Source organism: Pseudophryne corroboree, chromosome 3 (assembly GCF_028390025.1).
Source record: "Pseudophryne corroboree isolate aPseCor3 chromosome 3, aPseCor3.hap2, whole genome shotgun sequence".
Taxonomy (NCBI): Eukaryota; Metazoa; Chordata; class Amphibia; order Anura; family Myobatrachidae; genus Pseudophryne; species Pseudophryne corroboree.
Genome location: NC_086446.1, coordinates 736,268,481 through 736,292,974, shown reverse-complemented (window position 1 = coordinate 736,292,974; position 24,494 = coordinate 736,268,481). Strand labels below are relative to the sequence as shown.

General features: G+C 47.5%; 1 protein-coding gene across 1 annotated transcript in view; it reads right to left on the bottom strand.

Moving 5' to 3' along the window:
* Positions 1-17,847, bottom strand: part of ADAM12 (ADAM metallopeptidase domain 12) — a 925,560-nt gene extending 907,713 nt beyond the window's left edge. The window contains exon 1 of the mRNA XM_063962227.1: positions 17,498-17,847. Within this exon, the coding sequence (XP_063818297.1) occupies positions 17,498-17,600 (103 nt within the window). The 5' untranslated portion in view covers positions 17,601-17,847. The remainder of the gene's footprint in view (positions 1-17,497) is intronic.
* Positions 17,848-24,494: the final 6,647 nt, after the last annotated feature.

The window sequence follows — 24,494 nt, the reverse complement described above, 5'->3', positions numbered from 1 at the left end:
CAAAACCAGCCTCGGGCTCTTTGAGCCGGTCCTGGTTGAAAAAATATGGGGGAAAAAATGACAGGGGTTCCCCCATATTTAATCAACCAGCACCGGGCTCTGCGCCTGGTCCTGGTTCCAAAAATACGGGGACAAAAAGCGTAGGGGTCCCCCGTATTTCTGAAACCAGCACCGGGCTCCACTAGCCAGGTACATAATGCCACAGCCGGGGGACACTTTTATATTGGTCCCTGCGGCCCTGGCATTACATACCCAACTAGTCATCCCTGGCCGGGGTACCCTGGAGGAGTGGGAACCCCTTAAATCAAGGGGTCCCCCCCTCCAGCCACCCAAGGGCCAGGGGTGAAGCCCGAGGCTGTCCCCCCCCATCCAAGGGCGGCGGATGGGGGGCTGATAGCCTTTTTGTCAAAATGTGAATATTGTTTTTAGTAGCAGTACTACAAGTCCCAGCAAGCCTCCCCCGCAAGCTGGTACTTGGAGAACCACAAGTACCAGCATGCGGAGGAAAACGGGGCCCGCTGGTACCTGTAGTACTACTATTAAAAAAATACCCCAATAAAAACAGGAGACACACACCTTGAAAGTAAAAGTTTATTACATACATCCACACCTCCAAACATACATACTTACCTATGTTCACACGAGGGTCGGTCCTCTTCTCCATGTAGAATCCATGGGGTACCTGTGGGAAAAATTATACTCACATAACCCAGTGTAGATCGGTCCTCTTCTGTTCTTTTTGTAATCCACGTACTTTGCAAAATAAAAAAATGGACACCCGACCACGCACTGAAAGGGACCCCATGTTTTCACATGGGACCCCTTTCCCCGACTGCCAGGAACCCCCTCTGACTTCTGTCTAAGAGGTTTCCTTCAGCCAATCAGGGAGTGCAACGTCGTGGCACCCTCCTGATTGGCTGTGTGCTCCTGTAGTGTCTGTCAGGCAGCACACGGCAGTGATACAATGTAGCGCCTATGCGCTCCATTGTAACCAATGGTGGGAACTTTGTGGTTAGCGGTGAGGTTACTTTCGGTCAACCGCTGACCACAAAGTTCCCACCATTGGTTACAATGGAGCGCATAGGGTATTTTTTTAGTAGTAGTACTACAGGTACCAGCGGGCCTGGTTTTCCTCCGCATGCTGGTACTTGTGGTTCTCCAAGTACCAGCTTGCGGGGGAGGCTTGCTGGGACTTGTAGTACTGCTACTAAAAACAATATTCACATTTTGACAAAAAGGCTATCAGCCCCCCATCCGCCGCCCTTGGATGAGGGGGACAGCCTCGGGCTTCACCCCTGGCCCTTGGGTGGCTGGAGGGGGGGACCCCTTGATTTAAGGGGTTCCCACTCCTCCAGGGTACCCCGGCCAGGGGTGACTAGTTGGGTATGTAATGCCAGGGCCGCAGGGACCAATATAAAAGTGTCCCCCGGCTGTGGCATTATGTACCTGGCTAGTGGAGCCCGGTGCTGGTTTCAGAAATACGGGGGACCCCTACGCTTTTTGTCCCCCGTATTTTTGGAACCAGGACCAGGCGCAGAGCCCGGTGCTGGTTGATTAAATATGGGGGAACCCCTGTCATTTTTCCCCCCATATTTTTTTCAACCAGGACCGGCTCAAAGAGCCCGAGGCTGGTTTTGCTTAGGAGGGGGGACCCCACGCATTTTTATTTTTAACAATGTTTTATTTTTTACGAAAGGTGCACAATGAAGCCCAGCACGGATCTCACAGATCCGGCCGAGATTCATTGTTTTAAAGTCTTTACAATTCAATCCCGTAAAACACTGCCAAAAAATACGAATGACATCGACATCGGTAAATACGAAAATGCAGAATCCAACAGCTTAGTAAATTAGTCGTAATAAATTCAAAAAGTTGCAAATTTACACTTTCGATGTCATTCGTATTTGAACTTTAACCTCATTCGGAAAAATACGAATTTTAGTAAATTTACCCCATAGTGTTTATTTATTTATATCATACTTGCCTTATATCATACTTGGAATGGCCGGGAGGCTCCCGAAAATTGGGTGACCCCCCCCAGAAAAGAGCAGGCAAGTCTCCCAATTTTTCAGGTCACCCCTGCTCGGCTGCCCACTTAGTGAGCAAAGTGGGCGGTCCGGGCAGTTGATGTCACGATTATCATAGTCACGCCCCCTGCAGTATAATGCCGGTAATAGCGGCATTACAGAGCAGGGGCGTGGTCACTGGCGTTTCTAGAGAGGAGGGGACCCGTGTGCAGACTCCGTGTCGGGGCCCCTTCTCTCCTGTAGCCATCACCGTCGCTGTTTGCGCTCTCAGCACTGAAACTCTGGCACACTGCCAGAGTCTACAGGGCATGCGTAAGACTAAAAAAAAAATGGCTGCCGCACAATTTTTTCGGAGTCCTGTGCATGCGCTGTAGACTCTGGCATTGTGCCAGAGTCTCTACCGCTCAGTGTGCTAGCAGCGGCGGTGATGGCTACGGGAGAGGAGGGGGCCCACACACAGTCGCCGATGGACACCGGAAAGGTGAGTATAGAAGAAATGGATGTAGTGTGTGCGGTGTGTGCCCCCTCTGGACCCTGGGACGTGTGCACCACACACACTGCACCCATTATAGATATGCCACTGGGCGTGGCTTAAATGATGTGATGTGGTAATCATGCCCCCGTACTGCCTACACCCACCACCGTTCCGCCTCCACCCCGCCCCCTCTATTCATCATTGCCCTGCCCCGCCCCCCTGCTGGTAAGTATGATTTATATGTACAAGAGATATGAATATGTATAGCCTGCAGGGGCGGATCCAGAGGTGGGGCTGCAGCTCAGTTCAAATTTCAAATAGGGGAGCTGCACCAACCGCCAGTGAGTCAGTTTGAAGTGGCAGTTGGTGGCAGTTTGTGTGGCTCTCCTCTTTGTAATTTGATATGACCTACAGCCCCTCCTGTAGAGCCGCCACTGGTAGCTGGTGTTTTACTCAGGGGCACAGAGAGGGGGCAGGTACTAAATATCAGGGCCAGGTTCTATTTAGGGCCCTGGGAGCAAGGGTGGTTTAAAGGAGAGGGCCTGTGTGCAGACTCCGAGGGGCCCTTCTCTCTGGCAGCGCAGTAAACTCTGGCATTGTGGCAGAGCCTACTGCGCATGCGCAGGTTCCCATCCGTGCCATGTTTCCAGTGACTTTTCTACAGTGCATGCACAAATCTCTGGGAAAATGGGTACTGCTCCCTCTTTCAGAGAGGTAAGTATAATTATATGGGTGCAGGGTGAGGGGTGAGGGCCGCCCTCCACCCAGGGGCCTGTGTGCATTGCACACCCTGCACTCAAGTTAGGAGGTGAGATGCAACTACAGTATGGGGTCTGTGTGTTAAACCTTGGAGAGAGATCAAGTGAACAAAGTTATAGTACCAACCAATCAGCTCCTGTCACAGCCTGTAACATGACAGTTATGAGCTGATTGGCTGGTACCTTATCTCCATCCACTTTAGCTCTCTCCAAGGCTTAGAACATAGACCCCCTATATCCCTAAGATGGCAGGAGCATGTCCCCACCACATCTAGTACCAGGGTCTGAGTGATCTCCTGGCCTTTTTGCAGCATTCTTGAACTTTTATGTATTTTACATTTTTCGGCGGCAAAGATACAGATACTGAAATGCAGTGGCTGAAACTGAGGTAACGTCACCCTGCTTTAGGGGACCTTTGGGACACATGCATTAATGAGACTAAAAACTGATCTGCAGACAGTGAACTGTTGTGCTCTGATATGCTCCTATAAGCGCTCCTAAGGGGTTCGGTATGCTTTACCACCACATGGGATGCCGAAGGTCAGTATAGCGACATCGGCATCCCGAGCGGTGGAATTCCGGCAGGGGGGCGAGCGCAAGTAAGTCCCTTGGAGAGAGATAAAGTGGAGAGAGATAAAGTACCAACCAATCAGCTACTAACTGTTATTTATAGGATGTGTTTGATGAATGAGTTAGTGGTGGATTGGCGTTTTCGGGGGACATAACAGCTGGGGTCCACCTTCTTTGACCGCAACCGCAGCTTCCTCATAGAAACCAATGGCAGGCTGCTATCTTGTCATATTTAGCAAGCTCCAGAATTCGAGCTTGGACCTGGTAGTTAATGCATCTGAAGATGGCATTAGCTATAGGCTACACTCCATAAAAAGTACCAGGAGAGGTCATTAAGCTCCCTCCTCGGCACTCACCACTCGCGCAGTCAGCAGACCACACATGCACATTAGCGCGGCGGCGGCCTCAGAAAGTGAAATTAAAATGATCGCTGATGCGATCACTTTTCTTTTACACATTGCGGAGACGGGCACCCTCCCTGGACGTGATGAATAATAGATACCACGCCAGCTGGTCCTCCTTTCTTCGTATTGCTGCGAATAGCGGCAATAATCAATTTTAATTTTCGGATCAAAAATCCAGCAGTTAACAAATGTGCACCGAATAGAAAGAAACAACTCATTTGGTAACAGTGACATTTCAGGGTTTCTCCCTAAAGCTGATACCCAGCAATATAGTCTCTATCACAGCGTTGTATACATATTTGGCAACTATAACTTTCCTTGGAACAAATGGGGGTAATTCAGACCTGATCGCTGCTGTGTTTTCACACAGCCGGCGATCAGGTCCAAACTGCGTATGTGTATGCATCGCAATGCGCAGGCGTGTCGCGCGGGTACAAAGCAGATCGCAGCTCAGTGACAGGTTTGTGCGACTGATCCATTCGCACGGGCGATCGCAAGGAGATCGACAGGAAGAAGGCGTTTGTGGGTGTCAACTGACCGTTTTCTGGGAGTGCCTGGTAAACGCAGGCGTGTCCATGCGTTTGCAGGGAGGGTTCCTGACGTCAATTCCGGTCCCGGACAGGCTGAAGTGTTTGCAGCGGCTGAGTAAGTCCTGGGCTGCGCAGAGACTGCACAAGATCTGTTTGTACAGCTCTGCTACACAGGCGTTTGCACACTTGCAAAGCGAAAATACACTCCCCTATGGGCGGCGACTATGCGAACGCAGGACTGCAAAAAATCCCTAGCGAGCGAACAGGTCTGAATTAGCCCCAATGTGTGCCCCGCTGTGAAAAGGGTGGAATGAGTCCCAAAGACCACACTGTGATGTATTTAACCTTCATCTCAATTATTACACAGAAATCCGTCTGACCTCAAACTGCCGAACTGGGCGATTGTCCATCTGAGATTGCAGTCCTGCAGATCTCACAGGAATTTCAGTAGAAATATGTCCTAAGCCACAGAGCCACCAGATTAATGCTGTGTGGCCCACAACGCCCCCAGTGTAGATATATACTACTGTATTTAGCAATGCCCTTCACGGACTGAGAAAGAAATCACTACAGAAACTGCAATATGCGGTGAATGTCAGACATATGCTCTATAGAAGACATTCAGAATGTGGACTTGGATAGGAAATCAACATTCACAATATAGACACTGATATAATGGGGTGGTCTTCAGGTTGCCGACTGTCGGGATCCCGGCGCACAGTATACTGGTGCCGGAATCCCGATAGCCGGCATACCAACAGTTTTTCTCCCTCGTGGGGTCCACGACCCCCCTGGAGGGACAATAAATAGTCCCACAAGGGATTCATTTGCGCTCGCCACGCTGTCGGTATGCCAGCGGTCGGGCATCCGGCGCCGGTATGCTGGTCACCGGGAGCCTAGCCGCCGGCATACCATACCACACCCATATAATGATATAATCGCCAGAATCTTGACATTGTGATACCAGCTAATACATATACATATATATATATATATATGTATATATACATACATACACACTGCTCAAAAAAATAAAGGGAACACTAAAATAACACATCCTAGATCTGAATGAATGAAATATTCTTATTACATACTTTGTTCTTTACATAGTTGAATGTACTGACAACAAAATCACACAAAAATGGAAATCAAATTTATTAACCCATGGAGGTCTGGATTTGGAAAAACACACTACAGGCTGATCCAACTTTGATGTAATGTCCTTAAAACAAGTCAAAATGAGGCTCAGTAGTGTGTGTGGCCTCCACGTGCCTCTATGACCTCCCTACAATGCCTGGGCATGCTCCTGATGAGGTGGCGGATGGTCTCCTGAGGGATCTCCTCCCAGACCTGGGCTAAAGCATCCGCCAACTCCTGTAAAGTCTGTGGTGCAACGTAGCGTTGGTGGATGGAGCGAGACATGATGTCCCAGATGTGCTCATTTGGATTCAGGTCTGGGGAACGGGCGGGCCAGTCCATAGCATCAATGCCTTCGTCTTGCATGAACTGCTGACACATTCCAGCCACATGAGGTCTAGCATTGTCTTGCATTAGGAGGAACCCAGGGCCAACCGCACCAGCATATGGTCTCACAAGGGGTCTGAAGATCTCATCTTGGTACCTAATGGCAGTCAGGCTACCTCTGGCGAGCACATGGAGAGCTGTGCGGCCCCCAAAGAAATGCCACCTCACACCATTACTGACCCACTGCCAAACCGGTCATGCTTGAGGATGTTGCAGGCAGCAGAACGTTCTCCTTGGCGTCTCCAGACTCTGTCACGTCTGTCACATGTGCTCAGTGAGAACCTGCTTTCATCTGTGAAGAGCACAGGGCGCCAGTGGCGAATTTGGCAATCTTGGTGTTCTCTGGCAAATGCCAAACGTCCTGCACGGTGTTGGGCTGTAAGCACAACCCCCACCTGTGGGCGTCGGGCCCTCATACCACCCTCATGGAGTCTGTTTCTGATCGTTTGACTAGACACATGCACATTTGTGGCTTGCTGGAGGTAATTTTGCAGGGCTCTGACAGTGCTCCTCCTGTTCCTCCTTGCACAAAGGCGGAGGTAGCGGTCCTGCTGCTGGGTTGTTGCCCTCCTACGGCCTCCTCCACGTCTCCTGATGTACTGGCCTGTCTCCTGGTAGCGCCTCCATGCTCTGGACACTACACTGACAGACACAGCAAACCTTCTTGCCACAGCTCGCATTGATGTGCCATCCTGGATGAGCTGCACTACCTGAACCACTTGTGTGGGATGTAGGGAGGTCATACAGGCACGTGGAGGCCACACACACTACTGAGCCTCATTTTGACTTGTTTTAAGGACATTACATCAAAGTTGGATCACCCGGTAGTGTGTTTTTCCACTTTAATTTTGAGGGTGACTCCAAATCCAGACCTCCATGGGTTAATAAATTTGATTTCCATTGATAATTTTTGTGTGATTTTGTTGTCAGCACATTCAACTATGCAAAGAACAAAGTATTTAATAAGAATATTTCATTCATTCAGATCTAGGATGTGTTATTTTAGTGTTCCCTTTATTTTTTTGAGCAGTGTATATATATATATATATATATATATATATATACTAGGTGTTTCATCGCGCCCTACGGGTGCTCTTCACACCGTCACAAGGGGCTATGCCCCCTTAACCCTTGCATAGCTTTCTGGGGTTCAATATTTGTATTATATGGAGTATTACCTGCATTCCTTTGTTAGTGGTTAAATATTGCACGATGAAAGAGCGTGCGATGGTGAAGGAGGCGCAGCCCCTTGCGACGGTGTGAACAGCGCCTGCAGGGCACGATGTACAGTATGTAGCGGGTGCGGGGTGACTGCGGATGGGGGTAGGTGTCTGTAGATGCTGCGGGTGGAGGGGGGGAGCGGATGCGCGGGAGGGGGCCCGGATGGGGAAAGGGTCGGGAAGTGCTGCGGGTGGGGGAGGGGCAGAGGAGTGGGGGCTGCAGATGGGGGAGGGCTCCGGAGGCACTGCAGGTGGGGGAGGGGCAGGTGCGGGGATGTTGCAGATGGGTGAAGGGTTCCGGAGGTGCTGTGGGATGGGAAGGGGCGGCGGTGCCAGGGGTGGGGTAGGGGTCCGGAGGCACTGCAGGTGGGGGAGGGGCAGGTGCGGGTGGTGCGGCAGATGGGGAAGGGGGTCTGGAGGCGCTGCAGGTGGCGGAGGAGCAGGTGCAGCGGTGCCGTGGGTGGGGGAGGGGTGGGTGAGGGGGGGACCGCAGATGTAGGAGGGTGTCTGCAGATGCTGTGGGTGGAGGGGGGGCAGGTGTGGGGGGAGACATATAGGGGGGGTGGATGGTGGAGGGGGTCTAGAGGTGCTGTGGGTGGTGGAGGGGCGGGGGAGTGGGAGGCTCGGGTGGTGTAGGGGTGTGTGGAGGCACAGCGTGTGGGGGAGGGGTGGAGTGCCGCATGTGCTGGAGGGGAAGGTGCGGAGGTGTGGTGCATTGGGGAGGGGTCTGGAGGCACTGCAGGTACTGTACCTGCCAAAAAGGTAGTTGGAGGGTATGCAGTAACAGGGCCAGGACAGGGGTGACAGGGTCAGAACAGGGGTGACGGGGCCAGGTCAGGGGTGATGGGGCCAGGACAGGGGTGACGGGGCCAGGACAGGGGTGACGGGGCCAGGACAGGGGTGATGGAGCCAGGACAGAAATGACAGGGACAGGGTAGGGGCGGCAGGACCAGGACAGGGGTGACAGGGCCAGGATAGGGTTGACAGGGCAAGCACAGGGGTGACAGGGCCAGGACAGGGGTAACAGGGCCAGGATAAGGGTGACAGGGCCAGGATAAGAGTGACAGGGCAAGTCCACGGGTGACAGCGCAAGGTCAGGGGTGACAGGGACATGACAGAACACAGGGCACGGGAGAGATTGGTATTAGGGACAAAACAGTGGTGACAGACAGATGTCCCAGCTCTGAAGCTCCCCCGTCCTGCCAGCAACAGCAGCAGCATTGTGCTACAGTCAGCACACGCTGCTGCGTGTTGGCAGGTCTGTGGTGTTGCAGGGAGGCAGCAGCCTCCCTGCTTTCTTCTGCCTGTGCGGGTGTGTAGGGGGGAGCGACCACCCCCTCTGGATTTACCCCTAGCTGAGAGGCCAAAATCCCATTTAAAAAAATCCCAGAATTTGCATAAGGGGACGTGGCCACGCCGGACGCGATTAGGCCACGCCCACAAACCCACACCAGGCACAGCAATGAGATAGGGTCCCCCTGTCTCAAGTGCCCTGGGCCCCCCGGACTCATTATCCGCCCCTGGCGGCATGCCAGCAGCTCACAGAGCGTTGGGCATGCCCCCTCACTGACGAAAACGGGAAACCACCCCCCCTTTTTGTTGGCCACGCCCCATTTTCGCCACGCGTGTGTCCCTCCTTCAGCCTGAAGAAAGTTGGGAGGTATGCACCCCTGCCTGTGCCATGCCCATACCATCTGCTTCTGCTCCTAGTCTCCTATAGATTTGCCCAGATCTGTGACTCATTTGACTAACTCCGCCCAGTGTTGTGACTCCGCCCAACCTTAGCAAATGAGGCACAAAGTCACAGATCTGGGCTATTATATAGGAGATATATATATAAATGCCGGGCATTGGAGACATATGTATTTCAATTTGAAGAGGCAGCACCCGTGTAAACACACACAACCCTCCCTGGCATGTTCCTCACACCCCCCCCCCACCCGGAACAACCATGGCAAGGAGCAGCGGCAGCCACTGTAATTGGCACTGCACCGCATTACTATAAAGACAACTCTGCATAATTACAGCTCCCAGCAGCCATTGCTTCTGTGAGCTCTGCCAGCAAGGGCTGCTGGGAGCTGTAGTTTATGCAGTGTTTTCTTTATTGTAATGAGGTGCGGCGACGGACTCCAGCGCCAGTTACCATGGCTGCCGCTGCTGCCTGCCGTTGTTGTTCCCGGGAGGGTGAGGAACTGCCAGGGAAAGGGGGACAAAGAAGGTGCCTCTACAAAGTGTATCTACCCCCTGGCCGCGGGTGGCACCGTCGGGTGGCGCCCCTTCTCGGCTGGCGCCCCTGGCGAGTGCCATCCTGGCCAATGTGTAAATACGCCTCTGATTGTGAATGTCGTCACTTGACATGGTGACAATGCAATTTTGCATTGACTTGTTATGAAACCCTAACCACAGCCTAACCCTAACACTAAAACTGTCTATCGGCATTCTGGCTGTCGACGTTATGACAATGTTGACATGTTAAATGTCACCATTCTGTCCGAGGCGACATTCTGAATGTAGACTTTATGACTACATACCATTCAAAAGAAGTATAACTGCATTGCATGGTAACTATGTCATTCATATTTTCGGATGGATGAAGCTAGGCAGGTAAAGTATGATCCTAGCTCAGGCCTGGCCAACCTGTGGCTCTCCAGCTCTTGCGGCACTACAAGTCCCAGCATGCACTGCCACAGTTTTGCTATTAGGGGATACTAAAACTGTAGCAGTGCATGGTGGGATGTGTAGATTCACAACAGCTTGAGAGCCACAGCTTGACCAGGCCTGTCCTAGTAGCTAGATGTGCACTAGAATCAGTCGTACACCCCAGATTGCGCCCACATTTTTCGTTTATGGGAATCTTCTACGATACAAGACATGTTAAGTGCACATTTATAGGATGTTCCCTCGTTTGCAAGGAAATTTTGAGATTCTACATTCCTGCAAAAGGACTTTGGGGTAGATGTATCAAGGCTTGCAGAGAGCTCAAGTGGAAAGAGATAAAGTACCAACAAAAAAAACGTTCAATTCAGTGAAGAGTTATTACAATTTGAAGTCATGTTTCTTTAATCTTTCCCCAGTCACATTACCAGCTGCAAGTAGACGGAAACTGGTTTTCCTTCCAGCGTTTACACAAAACAGAATGAGGGATTTCAGCTGCAGTATATGTTTGCGAGGTGGATAAATAAAAATGTTTTTCGTGTGGTAACAATTGTGAATGACGCCCATTGTGCATTCCGTACAACGGCCATTGGTGTGATATGCTCGTGATAATCTGCCTAGTTAGCCCAGGTGACACCATCATCTCAGAAGGTTGCTCCGATGCTCTGCCCTGATTGATTCAACCTGCACGCTCACACAGAACTTTACCGAGGTCAAGCAATCAGACATTGTAGCTGTGAAAACATTTGTGATTGCAGCCGAGATAAAACATTCTTCCCACCGTTTCCAATCCAAGGAAAGTGCATCTACCTGCTAGAACAATTCACTGAGAAACACCAGCTACTGTGTGTTAGCAACATGCCCCGATCCTCCAACATAGCCATCTATAGCATCACCCTTTGTACCCACACTTCCCACCGCCTTTTCTATTGCAGATACCCCTGCTGAATTCATTAATGCATGAAATGTTGTTTTGTAAAATCCCTTCATTCAGGCCCAGATTGCTGCGAAAGGAAAATATGTGTGATCTTTCTGGAGTAGAGTGTTTTGTACTGGGTGGAACTGGCAGTGTCGCAGGATCAGCGTTCTTAATGTACAACACCACACAGCCCAACAGTCCCAAAGAAGTTGAGACAAAACCAGCATGGTCTGCCCAGATTATGCCCAGTACTGGCAAGCCACACCCCCTTTCTGTTAGCCACTTCCCCAATCTGACAGGACAGACCCATTTTGCAACCAAAGAATATTGATTGTGTAATTGGCATTCAAGCATTTATTCCATCACTTTTCTCCATCCAGCTGTATGGCCTCAGGATTCATTGCTATCCCCTTTATATGTGATTCTACTGTAACACCAGCAGTAATGTCAAAGGGAAAGATGTACTGTAGGCAGGGCTGCCATCAGAAATTATGGGGCCCGGGAGCCATGGGTGGGCACCCTCTCTGTAAGGGCCCGGGACACAAGTCCCCAGAGTCCCCCTCTGATGGCTGCTCTGACTGTAGCAAAACCAAAACAATATACCGTAATCCATACCTCCCAACATGACCCTCTCCAGGAGGGACAGAATGCTCTGCTTCTGGACTTTTCTCTTAATGTATGATTGCCATCACTTGTGCCGAAACACCTTTCTTATCCATTAACCTGTTCAACACAGGTGCTGGCAATCATACATTAAGCAAAAAGTCCAGAAGCAGAGCATTGTGTCCCTCCTGGAGAGGGTCATGTTGGGAGGTATGCGTAATCCCTACAGCAACACTCTAACCAATGTTCTAGCGATTACCGATAAGACATATTTGACATAAACACAGGTTTATTTTACAACACTTCTGATGCAAAGTATATATTAATCCCAAGACAAATATTATATGGTTTCTGCGCTATGTAACATGAAATAAATCCCTCCTTATCGCTACATACAGTAGCTGCCAAATATCCATCTATTACCACTGTGTTAGGGTCTCCTGCCCTGTGCTGCCACGTTGTCATGGCAACCGGGAGACAAGTGCTAGCGGAGTAACCTGAGCGCAGCTGATACTCCGGTTCGGGTCTTTTGCTGTGCAGTGGTTATAGGCTCTGTGCACGGCAGGGGATCCGGTGCTGGTTTTTGTGCTCACAGTCTGTGAGGTCTGAGTGGGGCGTGGACAGCACCTGCTTTATAAGGCCTCTTCTCAGGGTAAGCAGATGCTGCTGAATCTTTGTTGGTTAGTCAGTTCCTGAAAGTTAACCAGTACTGTGTAGCTTTGTATTTGTTTGTTGCTTACTGCAAATAGGCCTGGGGATTTGGTATTACACTCTGCCAATCCAGACCTAGCAGTAAGACTGGAGTCAGTCGTTTAGCTTGCTGGGGTTCTGTTACTACTCTGTGAACTTAGCAAGTTTGCGGCTGTATTCTAAGACTTGCCTGTCTAATCCTGTCTCACTGTGCTAGGTGTCAGGGGTCAGTTTAGTGGCAGTAAGCTGAACCTGTGCACTGCAAGTGAGAATTAGGATTGTGGAGACTCTCCTTGTGTCTATCATTCCATCTCTGACCAAGGAGTTTACTGCCACACCCGTTGGTAACCCTTTAGGGTTTTGCTGTTGCCCTTAGCAACAGCATTTCGGGTTCTCTACGTATTAAAACACAACATCTTGCTTTTCCCATCTGAGCATTTCTAATACAAGGGAGATACCCAGTTCCTTAGCCTCTGGGCTTCTCTGTTCACTTTGTGTGTATTTTGTTACCCTATCACCTTCTGTGTACGTTATGTCATATTCCCCAGTCTGTCTGTGAGTCCATTTGTTTTGCATAACAGTTCAAACACCAGTACATTCCTGCAGGCACTGGAGTGCATAACAGTTCTGACACCAGTACTTTCCTGCAGGCACTGGTGTGCATAACACACTGTTCTCAATCATTTGCCACCTGGGTTCCCTGTGGCAGCCCATTTGTGTTATGTATTCCCCCAATATTTGAAACGTTTTTGTAATGAATATAATTGCTATCAGATTTAGGGGTCTATTCACGAAGCAGTGAAAAGTGTGGAGAAGTGAGCAAGTGGAGAAGTTCCCCATGGCAACCAACAGCTGCTCTGTATAATTTTATAGTATGCAAATTATAAATGTAACTTCAATGCTGATTGGTTAGTGTGTCAGCAGGTGCATACGTCGGCCCTGCAAACAGCCGATGCTGATTTATTATGCAGATATATCGGTGCATCTGCATGTGTGGATGGGCAAACCGCCAACCGTACCTATTATGTGGCTGCAAGAACCACCAACAATGACATCACAATCTAGTGGGCAGTTGTAATGTCAGGCCAGACATACGGAGTGGTTGACTGGTAAGTGTGTATAATTTACCAAATAGGACACTCGGTCGGTCGGCAGGTCTGCCGGTTGGCGAATCTGCTGTTAAAGTGTGAACCCAACCTTATTATCTACTGTATGTCCCACCCTTTGGACATTGATTTAATTCACTACTGAGTTTTGAAGGTGAAAAGTTCCTGGTCAAGAGTATTTACTAACATATGTTTTCCCTCTTTGCTGCATGATTTGTGAGGCATGACCTGTGTCATACCCACACTGTGGGCCTAATTCTGAGTTGATCGCAGCAGCAAATTTGTTAGCAGTTGGGCAAAACCATGTGCACTGCAGGGGGGACAGATATAACATGTGCAGAGAGAGTTAAATTTGGGTGGGGTGTATTCAAACTGAAATCTAAATTGCAGTGTAAAAATAAAGCAGCCAGTATTTACCCTGCACAGAAACAATATAACCCACCCAAATCTAACTCTCTCTGCACGTTATATCTGCCTCCCCTGCAGTGCACATGGGCCCTCATTCAGAGTTGTTCGCTCGCTAGCTGCTTTTAGCAGCATTGCAAATGCTAGGCTGCCGCCCTCTGGGAGTGTATCTTAGCTTAGCAGAATAGCGAACGAAAGGTTAGCAGAACTGCTACTAAATATTTTCTTGCAGTTTCTGAGTAGCTCCAGACCTACTCCTAGATTGCGATCAGCTCAGTCCGTTTAGTTCCTGGTTTAACGTCACAAACGCCCTGCGTTCGGCCAGCCACTCCCCTGAATCTCCAGCCACTCCCGCGTTTTTCCCTGACACGCCTGCGTTTTTTAGCACACTCCCGGAAAACGCTCAGTTACCACCCAGAAACGCCCCTTTCCTGTCAATCACTCACCGATCAGCAGTGCGACTGAAAAACGCCGCACGAACAACAGCAAAACTGCTAAGTTTTTAGTTAAATAACTAAGCGCATGCGCGCTGCGTACCATGCGCATGCGCATTTAGCAACAAATCGCAGCATAGCGAAAATCGGCAACGAACGAACAACTCGGAATGACCACCATGGTTTTGCCCAATTGCTAACAAACTTGCTGCTGCGATCAACTCAGAATTACCCCCTATATACATTACACAACTCCAAAACTGCATGTCTCAGCGGACCAGCCAGTAATGAGACAAATGAAGAATGATAGGACTCTGTATTGCCACCTTGTGGTCATGTGCCATATTGCAGCAGCTATATGCCTATTCACACCCAACGTGCCAAGCAATCTAATTTCAGGGGGTATTCCCCACTTCTTGGAATAAAAATATTAATATTACATTCAGTGTGCATTCTTAGTTCCTACTAAACATGTCTGAACACATAGCGCAAATAATATTGTAAGCCAGTAGCTCTCAACTGCAATCGTCAAGTACCCCAACAGGTCATGTTGTGAGGATTTCTGTCTGAGGAAGCAGGTGGGATAATTGCTGACTCAGAAAAACAGACAAGCTTTTCTGTGCATGATTAAAGAAATCATGAAAACATGACATGTTGGGGATACTTGAAGAGTCGAGAAACATTGTTGTGTAAGCCAGTGTTTCCCAAACTCAGTCTGCACAGCCCCTTAACAGTCCAAATTTTAAGGATTTCCATACTTCAGTACAGGTGTCTTAATTAGATCCTCAGTCATTTTGAATTAACTACATGTGCTCATTCATGAATATCCTTAAAACCTGGCTTTGAGGACCAAATTTGGGAAAAACCATTGTAAGAGAACAGACCTAAAGACGAGCATCTTCTGAAGAGTTCACTTTCCTATGGGCCAATTTTAATATTGCCTGCAGTGATTACAAGCAGTGATTACAAGCAGTAATGCTAGGCTCCTTTAATGGAGAGTTACGAGTGCCTTCATTAAGTACATTGTACACTGTGAAGGGAATGTATTGAGCACTCTGTTAACACAGAAGCAAGGACAACTTAAAAGGTGATTCCTATGTTTCTGACAGGCATTGTTCTTCATTATTGGATAGTTATTTTTATCCTCACTCTTGACTCCAGAGGCACAAAAACTTGCGGCCTGTGACTTGTAGAATTACAAATGCCAGCATGCCCTGTCAGCTGACATATTGGAACTTTAGTCCCTCATTCCCTGGAAAGATTCATGTTACTGAAGCCTACTCTAATAATCCTAGATTTGTGTTAGTTTCATTATAGTAATATAACAGGCCAAATTGGTGTGTATAATACACGGTATAAAAAGTGCTAAAAATGATATAAATCCATCAATGCCATCAATCTTCATACCATTAATTTCAATGTCAACGCGTTTTGTTAGCCGTACGTAGATTTCATTTTCTCGTTAATCCTTCTTTCCCCTCCAGGACAGAATATATCGGTGCATTATTGATACATTTTAGTAAGTATTAGATAGGGCTTTCAGCATTATAAATAACTTATTACGTACTAGAATTAAAACCGTTCACCTGAAAATAACTGATGAATTCTGCAAGACTAAGACAATCATTAGTCAACTTGCCCTGCAAGTGGCATCATCATTCTCAGCTCCCAGGTGGTTTTGCACTGTATATAGAGATGAAGGATTTATATTATAACAGCTTTGTGTACCTGTTAGCTTAGCCTGGCAAGTTGCAGTTGAGTTTCTAATCAAATCCTAGAGGCCAGTGATTACCACTGTACATAGCGCACCGCTAGCATAATTTATCAACCATATCAGCTGGCTTGTTAGTCTAATGGAGTGCACCGCGCTTAAAATTAGGGGCCGTGTGTTAAAGTGAGCATTAACTAAGTAGTCATAAATATGTATCAAAATAACAGCTCTATATACCTGTCACTGCTAAAATGTACAATTAACTTGTATCCTAATTTCATAACCCTCAAAATAGTGACCGTGTGTATCTGTCGTTAATGTCTTTCCAAATGATTTAAATTGCATAATGAACAACATACAATGCGTATTGTAACTTATGAATACTTGTTCATCGTTGAGGACAGTTTAGAACTGCTGCGGCACCTCTTTGGAACTGTGCATTTCACTTAGGTAATCTTAAAAGAGACATTTTCCGTGACAGCTCTGCATGTACAGTAGGGAGTAAATAAATTTACTTAAAGTCGATTTTAATCGATCAACATAGATGTTGTGTTTCAGGGGCTAAATTGCAGATTTACTAACACTAAAAAATCAATATCAACTGTCTGTTAGTAAATGTGCGATTTAGCCCCTGAAACATAGTATCGATGTTGGTCGATTTGAAATTTAGAAGCTGTGTCACCCATTTAGGACTGTTCTCTATAGTGTTTATATGAGAGAGGTTAAGATCTTAGTAGCCAGGTCACCTTCACGCCAATGAAATCAGTTAATTTACCAAAACCCAGGGCTTCCGATCGTGTTTATGCCCAAAATGTAAAAGGACAATGATTTTACTAGCCCCATAGAGCTGCCTGACAGTACATTATGTTAATTCAATGAAATAAATGAGTCCTGCACTGATTTTGGGTCATAAAGTGTACAGAGCAATGTACAAGGAGACATTGGGGGTTCTCACCCCCTCAGTACCCACCATATGACTGAACAATGCCACGCAAAGACCTGGATAGTGCTTACACACACAAGTATTGGGATGCTTAGCACCCACAGACCTGGCAACTATGCTTTTAGCTGTGGAGGACATGCTGGGACTTGTAGTTCCACAACAGCTGGGGTGCCGCAAGTTAGAAATACTGACTCCTTGACAAAATACCAAGCATAGAAGAAGGACAACGTGCTTTGCTCTTGCAGAGGCAGACCTGGGCTGCATTACTGAGACGGAGCACGTTAGCACGTTCATCGTCTGCATCCGCGCCGGCACAGCTCCTTCTCAGCAAATTTAGACATGAAAACCAGAACAGAACAATATGGCAGGAGAACAATGGGGACGGTGAGTGCAATCAGCAGTACAAGTTACAAGAGCAGTTTTTTGGTGTCTTTTCTCTGAGAGCAGCGAGTAAGGAGGAAACTAGCCCAAGGCAGCAGCAATTCAGAGACGTGCGTTTACAAGAAAAGTATTTAAGTCTTACCTTGTGCTCTGGAAGAAATAACTACACAGCTAACACACATCAGCCGTATAAATGTCTGGAATGGGAGAGAAAACCGTTGTTCTGCCTTCAGCCTCTCTGACATCTTATCCTGACTGAGAAACAGCTTTCATCAGCTGGCTGGGCAGAACAGCACCATAATATACAGTTACAGGGGACTGGGATGCAGGATGTGAGAAATTTCCTGAATGCATTTCAGTTAACCCCTCCTGCCTGACATGATCATCTTTTCTTTCTCCCCTTTTAAACTTTTTTTTTCTTTTTCTTTTTTTTTTGGCAGGGGAAAAAATGTTGACCGTTGCATTAAATGAGCAAACTGTCTGGGTTGGCTAGCGAGAGGCATTGGGATCGTTACTGGAGGGAGGCAGGCCTGCGGAGTGCACTGATGTGCCAACATTTACAGTTCTCAGTACAATGGAACAAATTATTGTCCTCCAGACTTCCAGCAGCAGGATCCTCAGCTGGGGGAAAAGAACCTGCATCTGCAGAACTCCCTATTCAAGTAATATTACTGCACGTCCCAGGCAGTGGCGGATCCGGGAGAAAAGTGGCAAGAGGGGCACCATGATTATGCGGCTACATTACGTCTTTCTAAACAATGTCATCTCTCTATTTGGAACAATTTTTTTAAAAAATGTAAAAAGTCATAAAAATGATGAGAGCTGATTGAAAATAGTTAAAAATAATAAATAGGTTACCCTAAACCAGAGGTTCTCTAACACGGTCCTCAAGGCACCCCAACGGTCCAGGTTTTACTTTTATCCATGTTTGGCCACAGGTGACTTAATTAGCCTCTCAGTCAATTTAATTTTAACCATCTGTGCTGAGCCATGGACATACCTAAATCCTGGACTGTGGGGATGCCTTGAAGTAGGGATGTGCACCGGAAATTTTTCGGGTTTTGTGTTTTGGTTTTGGGTTCGGTTCCGCGGCCGTGTTCTGGGTTCGAACGCGTTTTGGCAAAACCTCACCGAATATTTTTTGTCGGATTCGGGTGTGTTTTGGATTCGGGTGTTTTTTTCAAAAAACCCTAAAAAACAGCTTAAATCATAGAATTTGGGGGTCATTTTGATCCCAAAGTATTATTAACCTCAATAACCATAATTTCCACTCATTTTCAGTCTATTCTGAACACCTCACACCTCACAATATTATTTTTAGTCCTAAAATTTGCACCGAGGTCGCTGGATGACTAAGCTCAGCGACCCAAGTGGCCGACACAAACACCTGGCCCATCTAGGAGTGGCACTGCAGTGTCACGCAGGATGGCCCTTCCAAAAAACACCCCCCAAACAGCACATGACGCAAAGAAAAAAAGAGGCGCAATGAGGTAGCTGTGTGAGTAAGCTAAGCGACCCTAGTGGCCGACACAAACACCTGGCCCATCTAGGAGTGGCACTGCAGTGTCAGGCCGGATGGCCCTTCCAAAAAATACTCCCCAAACAGCACATGACGCAAAGAAGAAAAAAAAGAGGCGCAATGAGGTAGCTGTGTGACTAAGATAAGTGACCCTAGTGGCCGACACAAACACCTGGCCCATCTAGGAGTGGCACTGCAGTGTCACGCAGGATGGCCCTTCCAAAAAATACTCCCCAAACAGCACATGACGCAAAGAAGAAAAAAAAGAGGCGCAATGAGGTAGCTGTGTGATTAAGATAAGCGACCCTAGTGGCCGACACAAACACCTGGCCCATCTAGGAGTGGCACTGCAGTGTCACGCAGGATGGCCCTTCCAAAAAACACTCCCCAAACAGCACATGACGCAAAGAAAAATGAAAGAAAAAAGAGGTGCATAATGGAATTGTCCTTGGGCCCTCCCACCCACCCTTATGTTGTATAAACAGGACATGCACACTTTAACCAACCCATCATTTCAGTGACAGGGTCTGCCACACGACTGTGACTGAAATGACGGGTTGGTTTGGACCCCCACCAAAAAAGAAGCAATTAATCTCTCCTTGCACAAACTGGCTCTACAGAGGCAAGATGTCCACCTCATCATCATCCTCCGATTCATCACCGTGTACATCCCCCTCCTCACAGATTATCAATTCGTCCCCACTGGAATCCACCATCTCAGCTCCCTGTGTACTTTGTGGAGGCATTTGCTGCTGGTCAATGTCTCCACGGAGGAATTGATTATAATTCATTTTAATGAACATCATCTTCTCCACATTTTCTGGAAGTAACCTCGTACGCCGATTGCTGACAAGGTGAGCGGCGGCACTAAACACTCTTTCGGAGTACACACTTGTGGGAGGGCAACTTAGGTAGAATAAAGCCAGTTTGTGCAAGGGCCTCCAAATTGCCTCTTTTTCCTGCCAGTATACGTACGGACTATCTGACGTGCCTACTTGGATGCGGTCACTCATATAATCCTCCACCATTCTTTCAATGGTGAGAGAATCATATGCAGTGACAGTAGACGACATGTCCGTAATCGTTGGCAGGTCCTTCAGTCCGGACCAGATGTCAGCATCAGCAGTCGCTCCAGACTGCCCTGCATCACCGACAGCGGGTGGGCTCGGAATTCTGAGCCTTTTCCTCGCACCCCCAGTTGCGGGAGAATGTGAAGGAGGAGATGTTGACAGGTCGCGTTCCGCTTGACTTGACAATTTTCTCACTAGCAGTTCTTTGAACCCCTGCAGACTTGTGTCTGCCGGAAAGAGAGATACAACGTAGGTTTTAAATCTAGGATCGAGCACGGTGGCCAAAATGTAGTGCTCTGATTTCAACAGATTGACCACCCGTGAATCCTTGTTAAGCGAATTAAGGGCTCCATCCACAAGTCCCACATGCCTAGCGGAATCGCTCTGTGTTAGCTCCTCCTTCAATGTCTCCAGCTTCTTCTGCAAAAGCCTGATGAGGGGAATGACCTGACTCAGGCTGGCAGTGTCTGAACTGACTTCACGTGTGGCAAGTTCAAAAGGTTGCAGAACCTTGCACAACGTTGAAATCATTCTCCACTGCGCTTGAGACAGGTGCATTCCACCTCCTATATCGTGCTCAATTGTATAGGCTTGAATGGCCTTTTGCTGCTCCTCCAACCTCTGAAGCATATAGAGGGTTGAATTCCACCTCGTTACCACTTCTTGTTTCAGATGATGGCAGGGCAGGTTCAGGCGTTTTTGGCGTTGCTCCAGTCTTCTGTACGTGGTGCCTGTACGCCGAAAGTGTCCCGCAATTCTTCTGGCCACCGACAGCATCTCTTGCACGCCCCTGTCGTTTTTTAAATAATTCTGCACCACCAAATTCAAGGTATGTGCAAAACATGGGACGTGCTGGAATTTGCCCAGATTTAATGCACACACAATATTGCTGGCGTTGTCCGATGCCACAAATCCACAGGAGAGTCCAATTGGGGTAAGCCATTCTGCGATGATCTTCCTCAGTTGCCGTAAGAGGTTTTCAGCTGTGTGCGTATTCTGGAAAGCGGTGATACAAAGCGTAGCCTGCCTAGGAAAGAGTTGGCATTTGTGAGATGCTGCTACTGGTGCCGCCGCTGCTGTTCTTGCGGCGGGAGTCAATACATCTACCCAGTGGGCTGTCACAGTCATATAGTCCTGAGTCTGCCCTGCTCCACTTGTCCACATGTCCGTGGTTAAGTGGACATTGGGTACAACTGCATTTTTTAGGACACTGGTGAGTCTTTTTCTGAGGTCTGTGTACATTTTCGGTATCACCTGCCTAGAGAAATGGAACCTAGATGGTATTTGGTACCGGGGACATAGTACCTCAAACAAGTCTATAGTTGGCTCTGCAGTAATGATGGATACCGGAACCACGTTTCTCACCGCCCAGGATGCCAAGGCCTCAGTTATCCGCTTTGCAGCAGGATGACTGCTGTGATATTTCATCTTCCTCGCAAAGGACTGTTGGACAGTCAATTGCTTGGTGGAAGTAGTAAAAGTGGTCTTACGACTTCCCCTCTGGGATGACCATCGACTCCCAGCAGCAACAACAGCAGCGCCAGCAGCAGTAGGCGTTACACGCAAGGATGCATCGGAGGAATCCCAGGCAGGAGAGGACTCGTCAGAATTGCCAGTGACATGGCCTGCAGGACTATTGGCATTCCTGGGGAAGGAGGAAATTGACACTGAGGGAGTTGGTGGGGTGGTTTGCGTGAGCTTGGTTACAAGAGGAAGGGATTTACTGGTCAGTGAACTGCTTCCGCTGTCGCCCAAAGTTTTTGAACTTGTCACTGACTTATGATGAATGCGCTGCAGGTGACGTATAAGGGAGGATGTTCCGAGGTGGTTAACGTCCTTACCCCTACTTATTACAGCTTGACAAAGGCAACACACGGCTTGACACCTGTTGTCCGCATTTCTGTTGAAATACTTCCACACCGAAGAGCTGATTTTTTTGGTATTTTGACCAGGCATGTCAATGGCCATATTCCTCCCACGGACAACAGGTGTCTCCCCGGGTGCCTGACTTAAACAAACCACCTCACCATCAGAATCCTCCTTGTCAATTTCCTCCCCAGCAACACCCATATCCTCCTCATCCTGGTGTACTTCAACACTGACATCTTCAATCTGACTATCAGGAACTGGACTGCGGGTGCTCCTTCCAGCACTTGCAGGGGGCGTGCAAATGGTGGAAGGCGCATGCTCTTCACGTCCAGTGTTGGGAAGGTCAGGCATCGCAACCGACACAATTGGACTCTCCTTGTGGATTTGTGATTTCGAAGAACGCACAGTTCTTTGCTGTGCTTTTGCCAGCTTAAGTCTTTTCATTTTTCTAGCGAGAGGCTGAGTGCTTCCATTCTCATGTGAAGCTGAAGCCGTTCCTTGCCACTCCGTGTGGTAAATGGCATATTGGCAAGTTTACGCTTCTCCTCCGACGATTTTATTTTAGATTTTTGAGTCCTTTTTTTACTGATATTTTGTGTTTTGGATTTTACATGCTCTGTACTATGACATTGGGCATCGGCCTTGGCAGACGACGTTGATGGAATTTCATCGTCTCGGCCATGACTAGTGGCAGCAGCTTCAGCACGAGGTGGAAGTGGATCTTGATCTTTCCCTATTTTTGGAACCTCAACATTTTTGTTCTCCATATTTTAATAGGCACAACTAAAAGGCACCTCAGGTAAACAATGGAGATGGATGGATACTAGTATACTTATGGATGACGAGGCACTGACGACACAGAGGTAGCTACAGCCGTGGACTACCGTACTGCATCTGCTAGTATAGAGATGATAATTATATAAAAAATATATATATATCACTACTGCAGGTATATATAATATAATGACGGACCTGCTGGACACTGTCAGCAGACTCCTAAACTACTAGTATGAAGAAGATAGAAAAAAAAACCCCACCACAGGTAGGTATACAATTATGGACGAGCACTGACGACACAGAGGTAGCTACAGCCGTGGACTACCGTACTGCGTCTGCTAGTATAGAGATGATAATGATATAAAAAATATATATATATCACTACTGCAGGTATATATAATATAATGACGGACCTGCTGGACACTGTCAGCAGACTCCTAAACTACTAGTATGAAGAAGATAGAAAAAAAACCCCACCACAGGTAGGAATACAATTATGGACGAGCACTGACGACACAGAGGTAGCTACAGCCGTGGACTACCGTACTGCATCTGCTAGTATAGAGATGATAATGATATAAAAAATATATATATAGCACTACTGCAGGTATATATAATATAATGACGGACCTGCTGGACACTGTCAGCAGACTCCTAAACTACTAGTATGAAGAAGATAGAAAAAAAAACCCCACCACAGGTAGGTATACAATTATGGACGAGCACTGACGACACAGAGGTAGCTACAGCCGTGGACTACCGTACTGCGTCTGCTAGTATAGAGATGATAATGATATAAAAAATATATATATATCACTACTGCAGGTATATATAATATAATGACGGACCTGCTGGACACTGTCAGCAGACTCCTAAACTACTAGTATGAAGAAGATAGAAAAAAATACCCCACCACAGGTAGGTATACAATTATGGACGAGCACTGACGACACAGAGGTAGCTACAGCCGTGGACTACCGTACTGCATCTGCTAGTATAGAGATGATAATGATATAAAAAATATATATATATCACTACTGCAGGTATATATAATATAATGACGGACCTGCTGGACACTGTCAGCAGACTCCTAAACTACTAGTATGAAGAAGATAGAAATAAAAACCCCACCACAGGTAGGAATACAATTATGGACGAGCACTGACGACACAGAGGTAGCTACAGCCGTGGACTACCGTACTGCGTCTGCTAGTATAGAGATGATAATGATATAAAAAATATATATATATATCACTACTGCAGGTATATATAATATAATGACGGACCTGCTGGACACTGTCAGCAGACTCCTAAACTACTAGTATGAAGAAGATAGAAAAAAAAACCCCACCACAGGTAGGTATACAATTATGGACGAGCACTGACAACACAGAGGTAGCCACAGCCGTGGACTACCGTACTGCGTCTGCTAATATAGAGATGATAAAGATGATAGAGATGAACAAAAAAAATATAACACTACTGCAGGTAAATATTTATATAATATAATGAATGACGGACCTGCTGGACACTGTCAGCAGAATGCGTTTATAGAATAAAATAAAAAAAACACCACAGGAGTGTTTGTTTAACTTATTCAGGCAGACAATATACTGGTGGTCACTGGTCAGTCACACTGGCAGCAAAAATGTGCACTGTACTCCTGCTATTAACTGCACCCCAGTCTCCCCCACAATTCAGCTGTGTGAGCAGTGAGCACTCAGCACAGTCAGATATACATAGATGATATTATCATGCAGCACACTGAGGCTGAGCACAGATATGGTATGTGACTGTGTATCGTTTTTTTTCAGGCAGAGAACGGATTATAAATAAAACTGGTGGTCACAGGTCACTATCAGCAAAACTCTGCACTGTACTGAGTACTCCTAATGCTCCCCAAG